General features: G+C 40.5%; 2 protein-coding genes across 3 annotated transcripts; one reads left to right on the forward strand and one right to left on the reverse strand.

Moving 5' to 3' along the window:
• Positions 1-12824: 12824 nt before the first annotated feature.
• On the reverse strand, positions 12825-13737 carry LOC110627142 (transcription repressor OFP8). The gene has a single exon (XM_021773387.2). It carries the CDS (start codon positions 13632-13634, stop codon positions 13083-13085), a length of 552 nt encoding a protein of 183 aa, XP_021629079.1. The 5' UTR covers positions 13635-13737; the 3' UTR covers positions 12825-13082.
• Positions 13738-15909: 2172 nt separating this feature from the next.
• LOC110626569 lies at positions 15910-17186 on the forward strand. Of its 2 annotated transcripts, none has more exons than XM_021772552.2 (3): positions 15910-16299; positions 16547-16741; positions 16834-17186. In XM_021772552.2, exons 1-3 carry the CDS (start codon positions 16078-16080, stop codon positions 16990-16992), a joined length of 576 nt encoding a protein of 191 aa, XP_021628244.1. In that variant the 5' UTR covers positions 15910-16077; the 3' UTR covers positions 16993-17186. The 2 variants fall into 2 exon arrangements, with proteins under 2 accessions (XP_021628244.1, XP_021628246.1); XM_021772554.2 differs by having other exon boundaries at positions 16200-16426.
• Positions 17187-17336: the final 150 nt, after the last annotated feature.

Genomic DNA, 17336 nt, shown 5'->3' on the forward strand with positions numbered 1-17336 from the left:
TCGTCTCTGTCCAGGACTTTCGGCCGCCGAAGGTGCCGCCGAAGGTGCCCTGTTCAGCCATTTCATGCATATTTTCTGTGATGTTTTCATGATGTTTTAAGGGGTTTTTGGGGGATATATTAGCGTTATGTTTGTTTATGTTTGGTCCCTCATTGGAGTCCACCTGTGTAGGTTCGGACCCGAGGAACCGAGGACCCCAGCAGTGAGTGAGCTGCTTCAGTGTCTGGTCAGAGCTAGCCAGGGGTGAGTGGAAACAAGCTTAATGTTTTAAATCAAGCAATTAAATGTTTTGAGCATGTTTCATGCATCATGATGACATGTAATAGGCAGATTGCATTAGTTCACGAATATGTCGCATTGCATTTTATTTTGTGGTTGTGGGTGAATGCTGTATGATCCAATTAGTCCACGAGACTTAATATATGATATGACAGGAAGACCAGGACCCCATGCTACGGCCTGGCACGAGACTTAATATATGATATGACAGGAAGACCAGGACCCCATGCTACGGCCTGGCACGAGACTTAATATATGATATGACAGGAAGACCAGGACCCCATGCTACGGCCTGGCACGAGACTATATTGAGACTAATTGGTGACAGATTCACCCTTGATGTGAATTGTCTGTGATATGATGCATTTCATGAAAGCATGAACTTTGATATAATGTTTTTTTTAGTTTCTGCTCACTGGGCTTTTAGCTCACCCCTCTCCCCTAACCCCCAGGTTTGCAGGTACGGGATTGATAGAGAAGAAAAGAAGAGAAAAGTCATATGTATGTAATAGCTAGAGTATGTGGACATGACAAATGATAAGAATGTAATGTAAAGTTTTGAACAGTTATGTTTATGTAACTATGTTATTGAGGATAGAGTTGTGCTTGACCATAGTATGTGTTAATCCCTTGGTATGTACATGATCTTATTTTATGATGTATATGTGAACCAACTCAACACAGTATATATTGCCATTGAGGCTTTGATGAAATCCCACAGAGGGATTAATGTTTATGTATATGATGAACACAGTGCATGCACAGGTTGAGTTTGGTGTATGAAGAAAAAGAAAAGTTTTTAATTCTTATGTATGTTTGTTGATCATGTATGGGATTAAACAGGTAAACAGGATGTATGTAGGCTTGCTACGGGTTCCGGCGGCCTTAAGCCGACCTGAATCCTAGCGCCGGTAGCGGTCCGGATTTCCGGGGCGTTACAGAGTGGTATCAGAGCCTGGTTTCATATGGTCGGACCTAGAGTGTCGGGCTCATAGAGGTTATAGAAGGTCAAGCACAATAGGAAAAAGTCATGTCCACTAGGATAGGATGTAGAGTCCTGTCTTGCTATGATGATGTGATATGCCATGATAAAATGCATGTGCATAAATGATGTGATATGTATGTGACGAGGGTTCATGTGTGCCCACATGAATCATATGATGCTTATATTTGCTGTGCTATGTGCTGTTTTCAGAAAACAGGATGAGAGGAACCCGTCGATCTGCGCGATTGACTGGAATGCCACCTCAGGACGAGGGCACTGATGCCCGTCCTTCAACATTGCCCAGGGCAATGTCAAGTAGGTCCAACAGGGACCGAGCAGTGAGAGACCCTAGAAGGTCTTTAGATCTGGGAAGAAGCAGATCAGTCAGAGGAACAGTACAGGGAGGTATGTCAGAGGATATGGGGGATCAGATGGATGTTGATCAAAGGAGGGATGGCAGTTTGGGAGTCAGTATGCCAGAAGAAGGAATGGGGGAGTCCCAAGGAGGCACTCAGGCCTCGGGATTTGTACAGCCGCCTCACTACCCACATTTCTCACAAAATCCCGGGTATTCGATAGGAGGTACATCGGATTACCCTAGTTTCACCCCTTATCCCACACAGATGCCATACCCACCATACTACCCACCGTACTCTCAGTACCCAATGTATCCACCTCCACCATACTATCCAAATCCAGCAAACCCTACCCCTGGGGATGCTGTACCTCCACCACCACCAGCACCTACATGCCCAGATACCCAGATACCTCAGCCTAGCTCATCTGGGGGAAGTAAGGCTAAAATGACAGATTACATGAAGTTGGGTGCTCCCCAGTTTGAGTCAGGTGATGACCCGTTTGTATATTTGGAGAAGGTCAAGATGATCACAGAGGAGATTGGGGCTGATGATAGTAGAGCCATTCAGATGGCTGGTTTCACCTTGAAATGCAAAAAGGCCCGTGAGTGGTTCAAAAACTATGTGAAGCCGAGGGTGGATAGCCTATCATGGGAGGAGTTCGCTAATGAATTTGCAGGATGGGCTTTTCCTGATAGTTCAAGGGAATTGAAGATGATAGAATTCGAGCAGTTGAGGCAAACTGATGACATGAGTGTAGATGAATATACTGACAGGTTTATGGAGTTGCTGCCATTTGCTGGGCAAGACCTTAGCACAGACCAGAAGAAGTCGAGGAGGTATATCATGAAGCTCCATCCCAGGTATTCCTCCTTGGTACAGTCAGCAGATAGAGAGAGTTTTCACGCCATAGTAGACATGGCTAGGAGAATGGAGGCCAGTGCCATCGTTCAGGGGACAGTCAAACAGACAGTGGCACAAGCTTCTGGTTCTAAAACTTCGGGTGGGGGAAGGTTAGACCCCTCTACCTTGAGTGCAGCAGCTTCAGGCAGTAAGAGATGGGGTAAGCCCAAGGGTAAGAAGAATAAGTTCTGGAACAAGGTCAAGTCTAGTCTGGGATTTGGCAGTGGTTCTAGTTCTGGGGCAGATAATGCAGCTTGTGCGAAGTGTGGTAGGCCACACAGGGGTTTATGCCGGTATGGGACGACGACCTGCTACAGATGCGGGCAAGAGGGGCATATGTCATGGCAATGCCCTAAAACAGTTCCTATGGCACAGACACAGCAGACAGCTTCAGGAAGTGTGGCACAGCCAGTAGCTCCAGCTGCTACCCAGGCCAGTGGCAGAGGCAGAGGGAGAGGGTCAGCCTCTTCTTCAGCAGGGTTCAGAGGTGAAGGTCCGTCAGCTACAGCCAGGATCTTCACCATGACGCAGCAGGAGGCTAACACGTCCAACACCGTGGTGTCAGGTAATCTCATCATTGGGTGTTCTGATGTGTATGCATTAATGGACCCGGGTGCATCTCACTCTTTTATTGCACCGAGAGCCGTTCAGAGGTTAGGATTGATGGTCTCTGGGTTAGAGTGTCCCCTATGGGTCAGTGGACCCAAGTGTGACCCGTCAGTGGCAGAGGCCGTCTGCCAATGTAGTCCAGTTTTCATAGAGGGAAGATGCCTTTCCGCCGACCTTGTGGTTTTAGATTTGACAGATTTTGACGTCATTCTAGGGATGGATTGGTTATCGACCCATGGTGCTACCTTGGACTGTAGAGACAAGGTAGTCAGATTCAGAGATCGGGATGGGTCAGAGGTCGTCTTCAGAGGAGACAAGAGGGGTACACCTAGAGGTCTAATCTCAGCTCTTCAGGCTCGTAGGTTGCTTAGGAGGGGATGTCAGGGGTTTCTAGCCCATGTGAGGGAGTTGGACAGTCAGGTTAGAGAGCCCGCCTCAGTACCAGTGGTCAATGAGTTTTTAGATGTTTTCCCAGACGAGCTTCCAGGACTACCACCTGCAAGGGAGATAGAGTTTGAAATAGAGCTGATGCCTGGAACTAGGCCTATCTCTATCCCTCCCTACAGGATGGCACCAGCTGAGATGAAAGAGTTGAAAGAACAGTTGCAGGAACTGGTAGACAAGGGTTTCATCCGACCAAGTACCTCACCTTGGGGTGCTCCAGTACTCTTTGTGAAGAAAAAGGATGGATCCCTCAGGCTTTGTATCGACTACAGGCAGTTGAACAAAGTCACCATCAAGAATAAGTACCCATTGCCAAGGATCGACGATCTATTCGACCAACTAGCAGGAGCGGGTTGTTTCTCCAAGATAGATCTGAGATCAGGGTACCATCAGCTGAGGATAAGGGAAGAGGACGTACCAAAGACAGCATTCAGGACCAGATATGGGCACTATGAGTTCCTTGTAATGCCGTTTGGGTTAACTAACGCCCCTGCAGCATTCATGGACCTCATGAACAGAGTATTCAGACCATACCTGGATCACTTCGTTATTGTCTTCATAGATGATATCCTAGTGTATTCCAGGAATGCAGAGGAGCATGCCCATCATCTGAGGATAATTCTGCAGACCTTGAGAGAACATGGCTTGTATGCCAAGTTCTCCAAGTGTGAGTTCTGGTTGAGGAGCATCTCTTTCTTGGGGCATGTAGTGTCAGAGAATGGAATAGAGGTAGACCCCAAGAAGGTAGAGGCTGTGACTAACTGGCCTAGACCCACTACAGTGACAGAGATCAGAAGTTTCTTGGGTTTGGCTGGTTATTACAGGAGGTTCGTACAGGACTTCTCTAAGATTGCAGCTCCTTTAACCAGATTGACCAGAAAGAATCAGAGGTTCGAGTGGACCGATCGGTGTGAAGAAAGCTTTGAGGAGCTCAAGGAGAGGTTGACTTCAGCACCAGTGTTAGCTCTGCCAACCAGCAATGAGGACTTCACAGTGTTCTGTGATGCATCCAGAGTAGGCTTGGGTTGTGTGTTGATGCAGAATGGTAGGGTGATCGCTTATGCTTCTAGACAGCTAAAGAGGCATGAGATGAATTACCCCACACACGATCTAGAAATGGCAGCAGTTATCTTTGCACTCAAGATGTGGAGGCACTACCTCTATGGGGTAAAATGTGAGATCTTCACAGATCATAAGAGCCTGCAGCACATCTTGAGTCAGAGAGATTTGAATTTGAGACAGAGAAGATGGGTAGAACTGCTCAGTGACTACGATTGCAAGATCCAGTATCATCCGGGTAAGGCGAATGTCGTGGCAGACGCCCTAAGCCGGAAATCACTTGGCAGTCTATCCCACATCACGGCAGAGAGAAGACCGGTGGTGAAGGAATTTTATAAGCTCATTGAGGAAGGTCTACAGTTGGAGTTGTCTGGTACAGGTGCCTTGGTTGCTCAGATGAAAGTGACACCCGTGTTTCTGGAGCAGGTGGCTCAGAAACAGCATGAGGACCCAGAGTTAGTGAAGATTGCCGGGACTGTTCAGTCAGGCAAAGACAGTGAGTTCAGATTTGACAATAGGGGGATCCTCCGCTATGGGAGTCGATTGTGTGTACCAGATGACATAGGGCTGAAAGGAGACATTATGAGAGAGGCTCATAATGCGAGATACAGCATTCACCCCGGAGCCACCAAGATGTATCAAGATCTGAAGAAGGTTTATTGGTGGCCGGCTATGAAGAGAGAAGTGGCACAGTTTGTGTCAGCCTGCGAAGTATGTCAGAGGGTGAAGCTGGAACATCAGAAGCCGGCTGGAATGCTTAACCCGCTACCTATTCCAGAATGGAAATGGGAGAACACAGCTATGGACTTTGTAGTGGGGTTACCGGCAACATCCAACAGACTAGACTCCATATGGGTAATTGTGGACAGACTCACCAAATCTGCTCACTTCATTCCTGTTAGGAGCAACTACTCTGTGGATAAATTAGCGCAGGTGTATGTTGAGGAGATTGTCAGACTACATGGGGTCCCGGTATCTATAGTGTCAGATAGAGGGCCCCAGTTCACATCCAGGTTTTGGCGGAGTCTGCAGAGTGCTATGGGTACTAGGTTGGATTTCAGCACTGCCTTCCATCCACAGACAGACGGACAGTCAGAGAGGACCATCCAGACCATAGAAGATATGCTCAGAATGTGTGTGCTAGATTTTGGCGGTTCTTGGAAGCAACATCTACCTTTGGTGGAGTTTGCCTACAATAACAGCTATCATGCTAGCATAGGGATGGCTCCATATGAAGCTTTATATGGAAGGAAGTGCAGGTCACCCGTTTGCTGGGAGGAAATTGGAGAAAGGGCCTTGGCAGGGCCTGAGCTAGTAGAGATCACCAGCAGGATGGTGCCCATGATCAGAGAAAGGATAAAGACTGCCACCAGCAGGCAGAAAAGCTATGCAGACATCCGCAGGAAACAGGTAGAGTTTCAAGAGGGGGATCTAGTATTGCTCAAGGTGTCTCCGATGAAAGGGGTGGTTCGGTTTGGTAAGAAGGGTAAGCTAGCTCCGCGGTACATCGGACCCTTTGAGGTCTTGCAAAAAGTTGGGAATGTATCGTACAAGCTGGACTTGCCTGCTTCTATGGAGAGAATCCATCCGGTTTTTCATGTTTCCATGTTGAGGAAGTTCGTGTCAGATCCGGGCAAGGTTCTTAGCGAGCCTGATGTGGAAATCCAAGAGGATCTCACTTATGTTGAACAGCCAGTGCGGATTCTTGACACTCAGATCAGAAAGTTGAGGAACAAGGAAATCCCGATGGTGAAAGTCCTTTGGAACCACCACAATCTGGAAGAATGCACTTGGGAGACCCGGGAGTCCATGCTCCAGCAGTACCCCCACCTCTTCTAAGGTTAGTTGAGATGCGTTCCATGTGCTATATGTGTGTGTGTTATGTTTATGCTATGCATGTATTAGTTGAAGAACATTCGGGGACGAATGTTCTTAAGGGGGGGAGAATGTAATACCCGGCTAGACTCCGGTATCGAAATTCCTACCGTCCGGTGGAATTTGGGTGTCGGAAACCACTAGAAGGGTAAAAGCATGTTTTTACAAAATGTTTTCATGTATTTTAATGTGTTAAGTATGATTTTAAATAAGTTGTTGCATGAAAATTCTTTAAGGAAAAACCCAGGTTCGGCCGCCGAAACTCACTTTCGGCCGCCGAACTTGCATGGACTTTGGGAGGCACGTTAGGCCCCCGAAAGTCTAAGTGAGGGAAGTGCAGGTTCGGCCGCCGAACCTTATGTTCGGCCGCCGAACATTGCATGGATGCGGAGGCACATTCGGCCCCCGAACGTGGCCTGGCCAGCCACTATAAAAGGGTCCCCTTGGTCCGCACGGGCGAGCTTTTTCTCTCCCATTGTCGGCCAAGGTGAGTCTCCACCGTTCCTCCCTCGATCTTGAGTGTTTCCTCTAGATCTTTCATGGTTTTAACAAGGTTTCATCTTGCTTTGAAGTTTTTGAGCTTTTGAATCGAGTTTTGAGCAAGTTTTGAGCTTGGAGGCCTAAGGAGCTAGATTTCTCCCAAACTCCAAGTTAGATCGCCTCTATTCTCGATCTTCAAGAGGTAAGAGTCGATCTTGAACTCTTGTAATGTTTTAAATAAGTTTCATGCAAGATTCATGGGATTAAAGGCATGTTTAGTTCATGTGTAGGTTTATGGGTTTATGTTGTGATTTTGAGCAATGTAGCTTGATTGTGTATGAATGAAGTGTTGTAGATGGGGTATATGCATGTTTGAGGCCCCTAGGAACGTGTATGCATGCTTTGGTTGAGAAATATGCATGATTTATGGTTTTGGGAGGCAGGAGGTTCATTTGAACCAAGTTTCTGCCGTTTGGCAGAAACCAGGTTCGGCAGCCGAAGGGAGTTTCGGCCGCCGAACCCCTCTTGTGGAGGCAGCTTTCGGCTGCCGAAGGTGCCCCCGAAAAGAGACTTTCGTCTCTGTCTGGCACTTTCGGCCGCCGAAGGTGCCGCCGAACCTAGCTGAGTTTCGTCTCTGTCCAGGACTTTCGGCCGCCGAAGGTGCCGCCGAAGGTGCCCTGTTCAGCCATTTCATGCATATTTTCTGTGATGTTTTCATGATGTTTTAAGGGGTTTTTGGGGGATATATTAGCGTTATGTTTGTTTATGTTTGGTCCCTCATTGGAGTCCACCTGTGTAGGTTCGGACCCGAGGAACCGAGGACCCCAGCAGTGAGTGAGCTGCTTCAGTGTCTGGTCAGAGCTAGCCAGGGGTGAGTGGAAACAAGCTTAATGTTTTAAATCAAGCAATTAAATGTTTTGAGCATGTTTCATGCATCATGATGACATGTAATAGGCAGATTGCATTAGTTCACGAATATGTCGCATTGCATTTTATTTTGTGGTTGTGGGTGAATGCTGTATGATCCAATTAGTCCACGAGACTTAATATATGATATGACAGGAAGACCAGGACCCCATGCTACGGCCTGGCACGAGACTTAATATATGATATGACAGGAAGACCAGGACCCCATGCTACGGCCTGGCACGAGACTTAATATATGATATGACAGGAAGACCAGGACCCCATGCTACGGCCTGGCACGAGACTATATTGAGACTAATTGGTGACAGATTCACCCTTGATGTGAATTGTCTGTGATATGATGCATTTCATGAAAGCATGAACTTTGATATAATGTTTTTTTAGTTTCTGCTCACTGGGCTTTTAGCTCACCCCTCTCCCCTAACCCCCAGGTTTGCAGGTACGGGATTGATAGAGAAGAAAAGAAGAGAAAAGTCATATGTATGTAATAGCTAGAGTATGTGGACATGACAAATGATAAGAATGTAATGTAAAGTTTTGAACAGTTATGTTTATGTAACTATGTTATTGAGGATAGAGTTGTGCTTGACCATAGTATGTGTTAATCCCTTGGTATGTACATGATCTTATTTTATGATGTATATGTGAACCAACTCAACACAGTATATATTGCCATTGAGGCTTTGATGAAATCCCACAGAGGGATTAATGTTTATGTATATGATGAACACAGTGCATGCACAGGTTGAGTTTGGTGTATGAAGAAAAAGAAAAGTTTTTAATTCTTATGTATGTTTGTTGATCATGTATGGGATTAAACAGGTAAACAGGATGTATGTAGGCTTGCTACGGGTTCCGGCGGCCTTAAGCCGACCTGAATCCTAGCGCCGGTAGCGGTCCGGATTTCCGGGGCGTTACACCTGTACCTACAAACCTGGGGAATTTGGGAGAGGGGTGAGCTACTAGAGCCCAGTAAGCAGAATAATAAAGCATTTAAAACGCATGCTATCATGAAATGCATCACATCACAACTAATCATATCAAGGATGAACTTGTCACCATTTAGCCCTCTACATATTCCAATCATGCCAGGGGCGTAGTGCAGGCCACACCTGGTCTTTCCCTTATACATAACATAACATACATAATCCATGGTGCCGGGGGCATAGTGCAGGTCACGTCCGGTCTTTCTCTTACATAGTGCCAGGGGCGTAGTGCAGGCCACACCTGGACTTCCATATCATATCATCATGTCATAACATATGAGGGCTAATGGATCATTCAACATTCATCCACATCAACAACATATTATGCAATGCAACATACTCGTGATTTCTAATGCAAACAACCTAAAATATCACATTGCATCCGTGATGCATGAAGATGCTCAAAACTGATTTATTTACTTGAAACATAAGGAGTTATTCTACTCACCTCTGGCTAGCTCTGACATTGACTGAAGCAGCTGACTCACTGCTGAGGTCCTCGGTTCCTCGGGTCCGTACTTACACAGGTGGACTCAAATGAGGGACCAAACAACTAGAACATAACTCTAAAAACATCCCCCAAAAACCCCCTAAAACATCTCAAAACATCCATGCAAGAACATGCAAAGGAAGGCTGGACAGGGCACTTTCGGCGGCAGGTTCGGCGGCCGAAAGTCCCTCCAGAGCCGAAAGTCAGGCAGGTTCGGCAGCACCTTCGACGGCCGAAACTCCCAGACAGAGACGAAAGTCTCCTTTCGGGGGTAAGCTTCGGCAGCCGAAGGCTGCTTCCACAAGAGGGTTCGGCGGCCGAAAGTCCTTTCGGCTGCCGAACCTGGTTTCTTCCAAAGGGCAGAAACTTGGTTCAAACATGCACAAATGCCTCCAAACTCATACCATCATGCATTTAGCTCAACCAAAACATGCATACAAGCTCCTAGGGGTCTCAAACTACCTTAAACCCCAACTACAACACATCAAACATACATTTACAAGCCTCATTGCTCAAAAACTCATCAAAACCCATAAACTCAACATATGCTTTCTCATGCATTTTCTACCCCATGAACTTGCATAAAACTTGCTTAAAACATAATGTAAGCTAGAGATCGACTCTTACCTCTTGAAGATCGAGAGTAGAGGCGATCTAAATTGGAGTTGGGAGAGATTTAGCTCCTTGGGTCTCCAAGTTCAAAACTTGCTCAAAACTTGAAAATCTTCAAAAGAAAGTAAAAACTTGTGAAAATCTTGGAAGATCTGGAGGAAAAGACTCAAGATTGATGAGGGACGGCGGAGAACTCACCTTGGCCGACAATGGGGAGAAAAGCTCGCCCGTTTTCGGCTAAGGGACCCTTTTATAGTGGCTGGCCAGGCCACATTCGGGGGCCGAACGTGCCTCCGCATGCATGCCATGTTCGGCAGCCGAACTTGAGGTTCGGCGGCCGAACCTGAGCTTCCCTCACTTATGCCTTCAGGGGCCTAAGGCACACCCGAAATGCAGGCATGTTCGGCGGCCGAACTTGAGATTCGGCGGCCGAACCTGGGTTTTCCTCCAAGATTGATTTCATGCAAAAACTCATTTCATTTTTACTTAAAACCATGGAATACATTAAAACATTTTATGAAAACATGTTTCTACCCTACTAGAGGCTTCCGACATCCGAGATTCCACCGGACGGTAGGAATTCCGATACCGGAGTTTAGCCGGGTATTACACTAATCTAATATTTTTTCTATTTATCATGATATACCATTTCTCATTTTTCTTTTAATTTTTATTTCTATCCAACAACTTTCTTCCAACCCTAATTTAACTAATTTACAATGTTTAATATAGTATTCCTTATTTAGACTAATAATTATTTTTTTTATTATTACTATATCTTAGCCAAATTACATCCCTATCAAAGAAAGTAGAGACATTCCACTTGCTCCATAACTTGAGTTTTACTCAAATTATATATTAATTTCAAAATTTTCTATTTATTAAATTTATCATTTCTTCAAACTTTAATCATACTATATAACTAAAATATTATTCACTTGATCTAGTTCTATTAAGGTAGTAAAATTTTCAAATAAACCTAATTAACAAATTATTGAATTTATTCAAATAAAGTTGATCACAGACCTTAAATCTTCCATAAGCTTAAAGTTTTCTAATCTTCCTTTCCTTTCCCTTTAGAGTTTCCACTCTTTCCTTCCACTTCTTCTTCATGAAAAAAATAAACAAATAAATCATATTAATGCAATATTCTTCATAAATATTCACATAAAAATGATAAGAAATATTCTTACATTAAAACCCCTAAAATACCTTTAAATTTTTCAACACTTTGTTATTATTCATTTTCCCTCAACCTTGAATTTTCTCTTTAATTTCTCTTATTTTCTTCAAATTCTACTTTGAAAAGTTGTTGGGAGAAAATGGGTAATTGATTGGATGCGGAAATTTGAAGAAATTTGGTGTAGAAAAAAAAAGATAGAGAATGGAAATTTTTTTTTTTGTTCACACCAGAGGAAGGAGAATTGAAGAAGAGGGGTTCTTTTTCTTCTTTTCTAGTCTTTTTTTCTTCTTTTTTTCTTTTTTTTTTTTAAATTACTTAGTTAAGTGGCTAGCAAGGTGTCACTTGTCTTTAAATTAAAATTTATTTTATTATTTTTTTTCTCTCTTTTTTTTTTCCTTTCTTTTTTTATTCTTATTCTTTTTTTATTTATTATTTATTTTATTTTATTTTTGGAATGTTACATCATTTAAGTGTACGCCTCATCTAGATCATCAGGTCTATACCTCGTCTAGATCATCAGGTCTATACCTCGTCTAGATCATCAAATCTAGATCGATAAGTATACACCTCGTCCAGGTTCACTATGTAACACTCCCTACCCGATTATTTAATTAACCGAGCACATTTTATAACTGTTCTCTTAGTTTTACTTTAATTTATATCATGTAATTCATCAAGTTCAAGTGTACACCTTATTCAAGTGTACATCTCATCCAAATCGTTGGGCCTACACCATCATCCACCAGGTCAGTCATCCAAATCGTAAGTGTACACTTCATCCAGATCCTCAGATCTACACCTCATCTGATCATCCATACCTCATCTATCGGCATGTCCATGTCCTAATTGTTGTCCACATCTTTACACCTCGTCTCAAATACATAAACTATTTCAAATGTGAAATTTGAAATAACTAAAAAAAAAATTCAAAATCCTAGATAAGGATCGTCTCTTTCTAAGATTCAGGGTCAGTCAATAATTAACACCACCGCTTTCGAACTTCACTTCAGCACCAGCAACCTAAGACCCAAGTGCAACAACTTTTCTTAATCACTTGGACATTTCTCTCGACCTTGCCCTCAATCCATTTCTATTCTCTTTTTCGATTGTCTTAACCCAACCTCCAATTCCCCTTTGTCGAGAGGTTGGGTTAGTTTTTCTCCATGTAATTAAGCAAATTAAATTTAAATTTAAACATGTTATGTCCATAAAATTGTCACTAAACTGAAATTTGTGATTCATTTTTATGAGTTGTAAGCAAAATCGTAAATCACCATTCTTTTATATAATTTGAACCTTATGTTTAGCAAGTTGTACCGTGTAAATAAGTTAGATGGATTCAAGAAAGGCTTGCCTAAGTAATTTGGATGAGAATAGGGTTGGTGATTAAAGCAGTATTTTGTAACAAAAGATTACCAAGGGCTAGTTTTAGCTGTGATGATGGATATGGGTTATGAATTATGGAAAATAACCAAACTCGTCGATTCTCAACCAAAACTACGGATGATGGACATGAGGATGGCCCAGAGGAAAGTAAGTTTGTGGGCGTGTGCCTTGAGAAGAAAATCAAATGAAATAAAATGACATTGCAATGTATAATTACAATGAGTTATTGAATGAATTTTCTTTTTTAAAAAGGAGCCAACAACTCCCATTTAACTCATATAATAAATAAACAAACAAACAAACAAAAAATTAGAAGAGTTGCCTCTATCCATTATGTTATCAAAGGGAAAAAAATAATAATTATTATATATTACTATATTATTATCCGCCACAACCAATTGCTTTTGCTTTGCTTCTCGATCAACCTCCCAGGAAGTTTCCTACTTGTTAATAACTGGGATACAAACCACACGTGCGATTGTGCATGCACAGCTGTGAGTCACGTGTCTTAATTCTGCGACTTATTGAGCTTCTTGGAGATGACATCATTCCAGATCTCAGTGAATGCTTGAATGATGAGGCCATGGTGGTAAGGAGAATTCAGCTCTAAGAAGCAATTCAGAAGCTCCTGAAGATCATCTTTGGAGTAGATTTCTTTCTCAAATATCATTTGCAACATGGAATGCCTGAAATCTTGATATGGATCATTAGAATCCTTCACCACAGCAATGCTGTTGATGATTTTGGAATCTTTTGGATCGTTTTCATCAGAGACGGACGTTGTTATAGTGGAAGTGCAGCTTTCTTCATTGCCTCCGCTTTTGTGACGAGTGCTTGAAGAAGAAATACAAGTGGGAGGATCCGTCTGATGAGAAACGGCTGATCTGGGCACTGCACTAGGCTCATGTACATCTGAAGGTTTTGACCTGCGACAGCCGCAGCCTGAATTTGCTGCTGTGAGCACTGTTTTACTAAGAAACTTTTTCTTGGTGGAGGGCATTGCAGAGGGGGCGGTTGGGGGGAGAGTATAATTTAGAGAGAGAGAGAACAATAATATCATATAAAATAGATTTGTGGAACATAAAGAAGGCTTTATTGGTAGGAGTCGTTGTGAGGATTCAGTCGTGGAATGAGAGATGGTGTATTTGGGTGGGAGACATTTTCTACATAATTGCTGAGGAAGACAGGTCTTTAAGGCATTTGACTTAACGTAGGGGTTAGAGAGATTGATCATTTTCACGATAAACCTTATCTCTTACCTAATCTGAAACTTCCCAGAACACATTACCCTAATCTAATATGATTTCGAGCCTTCGCACCTTATTATTGGAAAATGAATTTAGTACGTAATTATTGAATAGTGTGTTATTATATACCCTAATCTAATAATAAATATGAAAAGCTAAATATAAATATTCGATTCAAAAATTATTATTTTTATATAAATTAAGTAGAGTATTTTTTTCTTTAAAAAAAAGAAAAAAGAAAAAAACAATGTATAAAGTAGAGTTAATAATAATTATAGCTTCATTGAGCATCATGGTTTACCAAAAAGAAATAATTAACAGAAGGTTTTAGGATTTAATTGTGGCAATAATATAATTAAGTGGATTTGATGTCTTGTAATGCAGACAAATGTTTTCTTAAGATATCTTTATAATTTCTAACTATAAACTAATAATTAGTAGCATTTTGTGTTAATTGATACCTTAATCAATATATTCTCTATTGTGATTACTGATTATTAATTAATTTGAAGGATTATTAAAAGAAATTTAAAAATAATAATAAATCCGTGGGTTCTACTTTTCCTAAGACATATAATTGAAAATAAATACATAATAAGTTTTAAAATTTGTTGCATGCCAAGACATGAACTCATCTATCTATCCATTACTACAATTCCTACTGAATTTTGAAATTAAAATCTCACAATTTATCAATACTTGTATACCAATATTATAGGAAAATAGGAAGATTTTGTAATTGAATTTAAAATTTAAGCGGATAAAATTTTATTATTTAAAATTAAAAAGTTTGAATTTTAGATATACATAAACACTAAAAATAATTTTTTAAGATAAAATTATTTAAATAACGCAAAATGATAATTTGATAATAAGTGGTTTTTTGAATTATTGACAAATATATTTAAATTCTAAATTAAAGATTAGGAAAATGAATATAAATAACTTGATGATATTAAATTATTTGATAATATGTTCTTGATTATATTTATATTTTAAAGTATATTTGAATTTTGGAATATATATTAATAAAAAAATAAGTAAATGGAGATCAGATTATTAAAATAAAATTAAAAAAAAATTAATCGTAGGATAATTAATGATAATATGATTCAGTCATTTGATAATGACAATTCAACTTTTAGTATTAATATTAAATATTAAAATAATTATTATAATATCAATTATTAAATAAGATATTTAAATTTATAAGATAATAAAATAAATATCAATGTGAGCGTTATATAATATTATTTAAATTTAATAAATAAATATTTAAACTATGGACATACATCAAAAATAAAAAAAAATAAAATTATAAATTATATATATTGCTCAGGAAAAACCAAAATATTGAGGTAAGATTATTAAAATAATAAAATAGAGTAATTATAGAGAGTAATATAAAATAACTCAAATTCATAAGACAAAAATTATAAATTAATTATAATTTATGTGTTCCTAATTAATATGGTTAGGATTTAGCTATCCGTGTCTTAAGATTCCCACAAATACAATAGATAACGCTACCCCATTTACTATTTTTATTTTTTAAGCATTTAAAATAATATAACATATGTTACAACAATGAAACTCAAAATTATAATTTTACAATTAAAACTATGAGTATTTCAATTTTTTTTTCTCCTTGCATTATTTTTAATTAATTAATTTTTGTGTTGTTATAAATGTTTAATTATTATCTTTTTACTTCTATATATTTATAAAGGAATTTTATTAGAAATCTATGTTTATAATAGTTGGGTATTTTAAAGATTAAATTTTAATTAGCTATTAAAATTAATACAATTTTACATCTTGTATAAAAAGTAAAGAAAAGCGAGAATTAAAAATAAGTGAGCCAATTACCGGTATTTCATTTTATTTGATCCACCGCAACTCATATCCTCTTCCATTGGCAAGGCAAGTGAAAGGTTATCCTCTTCTTCAAGGTGTCGCTGTGATAAAGTTGCTATATACTTGGCCTCTCAGGGGACCATAGGTTTCACAACTGACTCGTGAAAGCGCAAATGACCGAAATGTCCTCGTCCGACTAATTCAAGTTCTTATCTGCACCACCCATCTTAGTCTTCCCATTAGGGAAGTTTTGGCATACAAGCTCCCCCCGTTTCTCCTTTTTCATTTTCTCTATTTTGTTTAGCAGATATTAAAATCCAACAGTTTCATGTTCTGGAGATAGATTGATTGATAGATAGATTGAGAACCTTTTTCCCTGGCTGGAGCTTACTAATAGCGATGGCCATAGTTATGCAAGCCTCTCCTCTTTTTTCTGCTACTTCTCTCATCAGTAGGAGAAACTTCAACGATTACTATTTTGGCTCCGTTCAACCTCCCAAATCCAGTTTTAAGCACTTTATCCCCAAAGCCATAAAACAGACAAGAGAAGAAACAAATATCCCATCTCCTTCACCTGAGGAAATTACCCAAAAATATGGTCTCGAAGCTGGTCTTTGGAAGGTACCCAATTATCCAAATCTCTGCTTCGCTCCTTCTTCTTCTTCTTTTCCTCTTGCACTTGCTTAATGTCAATTTTTCTACTGGTTCATCCGTATGTGTTTGCTACTGGGAATTTTTAAGCGACACGGTTAGTGATTATTAGAATAATTATCCCTGAAATTCGATGTTTAGTCGATTATATTTAATTGCTTTTGAGAAACTGATATCTCATGTATATAACTATTTTCACATGTGCATGATGATGAAGATATTCAGTTCAAAAGAGGGGAGAAGGGAAGATGATGGCGAGGAAAAGAAATCAAAGGGAGAGCAAGCTAAGGAGCTTCTAGCAAAATATGGAGGAGCATACCTGGCCACCTCCATTACACTGTCCTTGATCTCCTTCTCTCTCTGTTATGCACTCATTAGTGCAGGAGTCGATGTCCAAGCTTTGCTGCAGAAGGTGAGATCAAGCAATCAAATTTCATATGAAGCCAGCTTTTACTACTTTTTAAGTCCTACATACAACGACTGATTGAGCTTGCAAATTTTCAGGTGGGAATTTCTACTGATGAGACAGGGGAAAAGGTTGGGACCTTTGCTTTGGCATATGCTGCACACAAGGCTGCATCTCCAATAAGGTTTCCCCCTACTGTAGCTCTCACTCCCATTGTTGCCAGTTGGATTGGCAAGAAAGTAGATAACGAGAAGTAACTCATATGTGAATTGTGCGCGTTATGTTCTTGTTCTACATGATCTCGAGTCTCAGAATTTCATTTTAGAACTCTCTGAAATGAACCCAGCTAATATATAAGACCACAGATACTTGGCATTGATGTCTCACAGACAACTAAGGTTAGCATTTTGAATCAATCCAAGTGATCTAGGTGATTGCAGTCACTTTTCCATATAATTTTCATACTATCAAGTCATCCTCGCTTTTCATTTGTGCTCGTGTTGAGTGGTTTAAAAATAACATTGTAAAGAGGAAGAGGGGTGGGTTCAAGATCCTAAACAAATTCATTTCCACTTCTAGTCAGATAAAATTTTTCCCAGTC

Source organism: Manihot esculenta, chromosome 11, assembly GCF_001659605.2.
Source record: "Manihot esculenta cultivar AM560-2 chromosome 11, M.esculenta_v8, whole genome shotgun sequence".
NCBI classification, from domain to species: Eukaryota; Viridiplantae; Streptophyta; class Magnoliopsida; order Malpighiales; family Euphorbiaceae; genus Manihot; species Manihot esculenta.

What these genes read in the sequence shown, in the direction of transcription:
- LOC110626569 (XM_021772552.2), top strand. Translation starts at nt 16,078, where the DNA reads ATGGCCATAGTTATGCAAGCCTCTCCTCTTTTTTCTGCTACTTCTCTC. An exon ending in TCGAAGCTGGTCTTTGGAAG is followed by an intron (nt 16,300 to 16,546) that starts GTACCCAATTAT and finishes ATGATGATGAAG; the next exon opens with ATATTCAGTTCAAAAGAGGG. An exon ending in TCCAAGCTTTGCTGCAGAAG is followed by an intron (nt 16,742 to 16,833) that starts GTGAGATCAAGC and finishes GCAAATTTTCAG; the next exon opens with GTGGGAATTTCTACTGATGA.
- LOC110627142 (XM_021773387.2), bottom strand. Translation starts at nt 13,634, where the DNA reads ATGATATTATTGTTCTCTCTCTCTCTAAATTATACTCTCCCCCCAACC.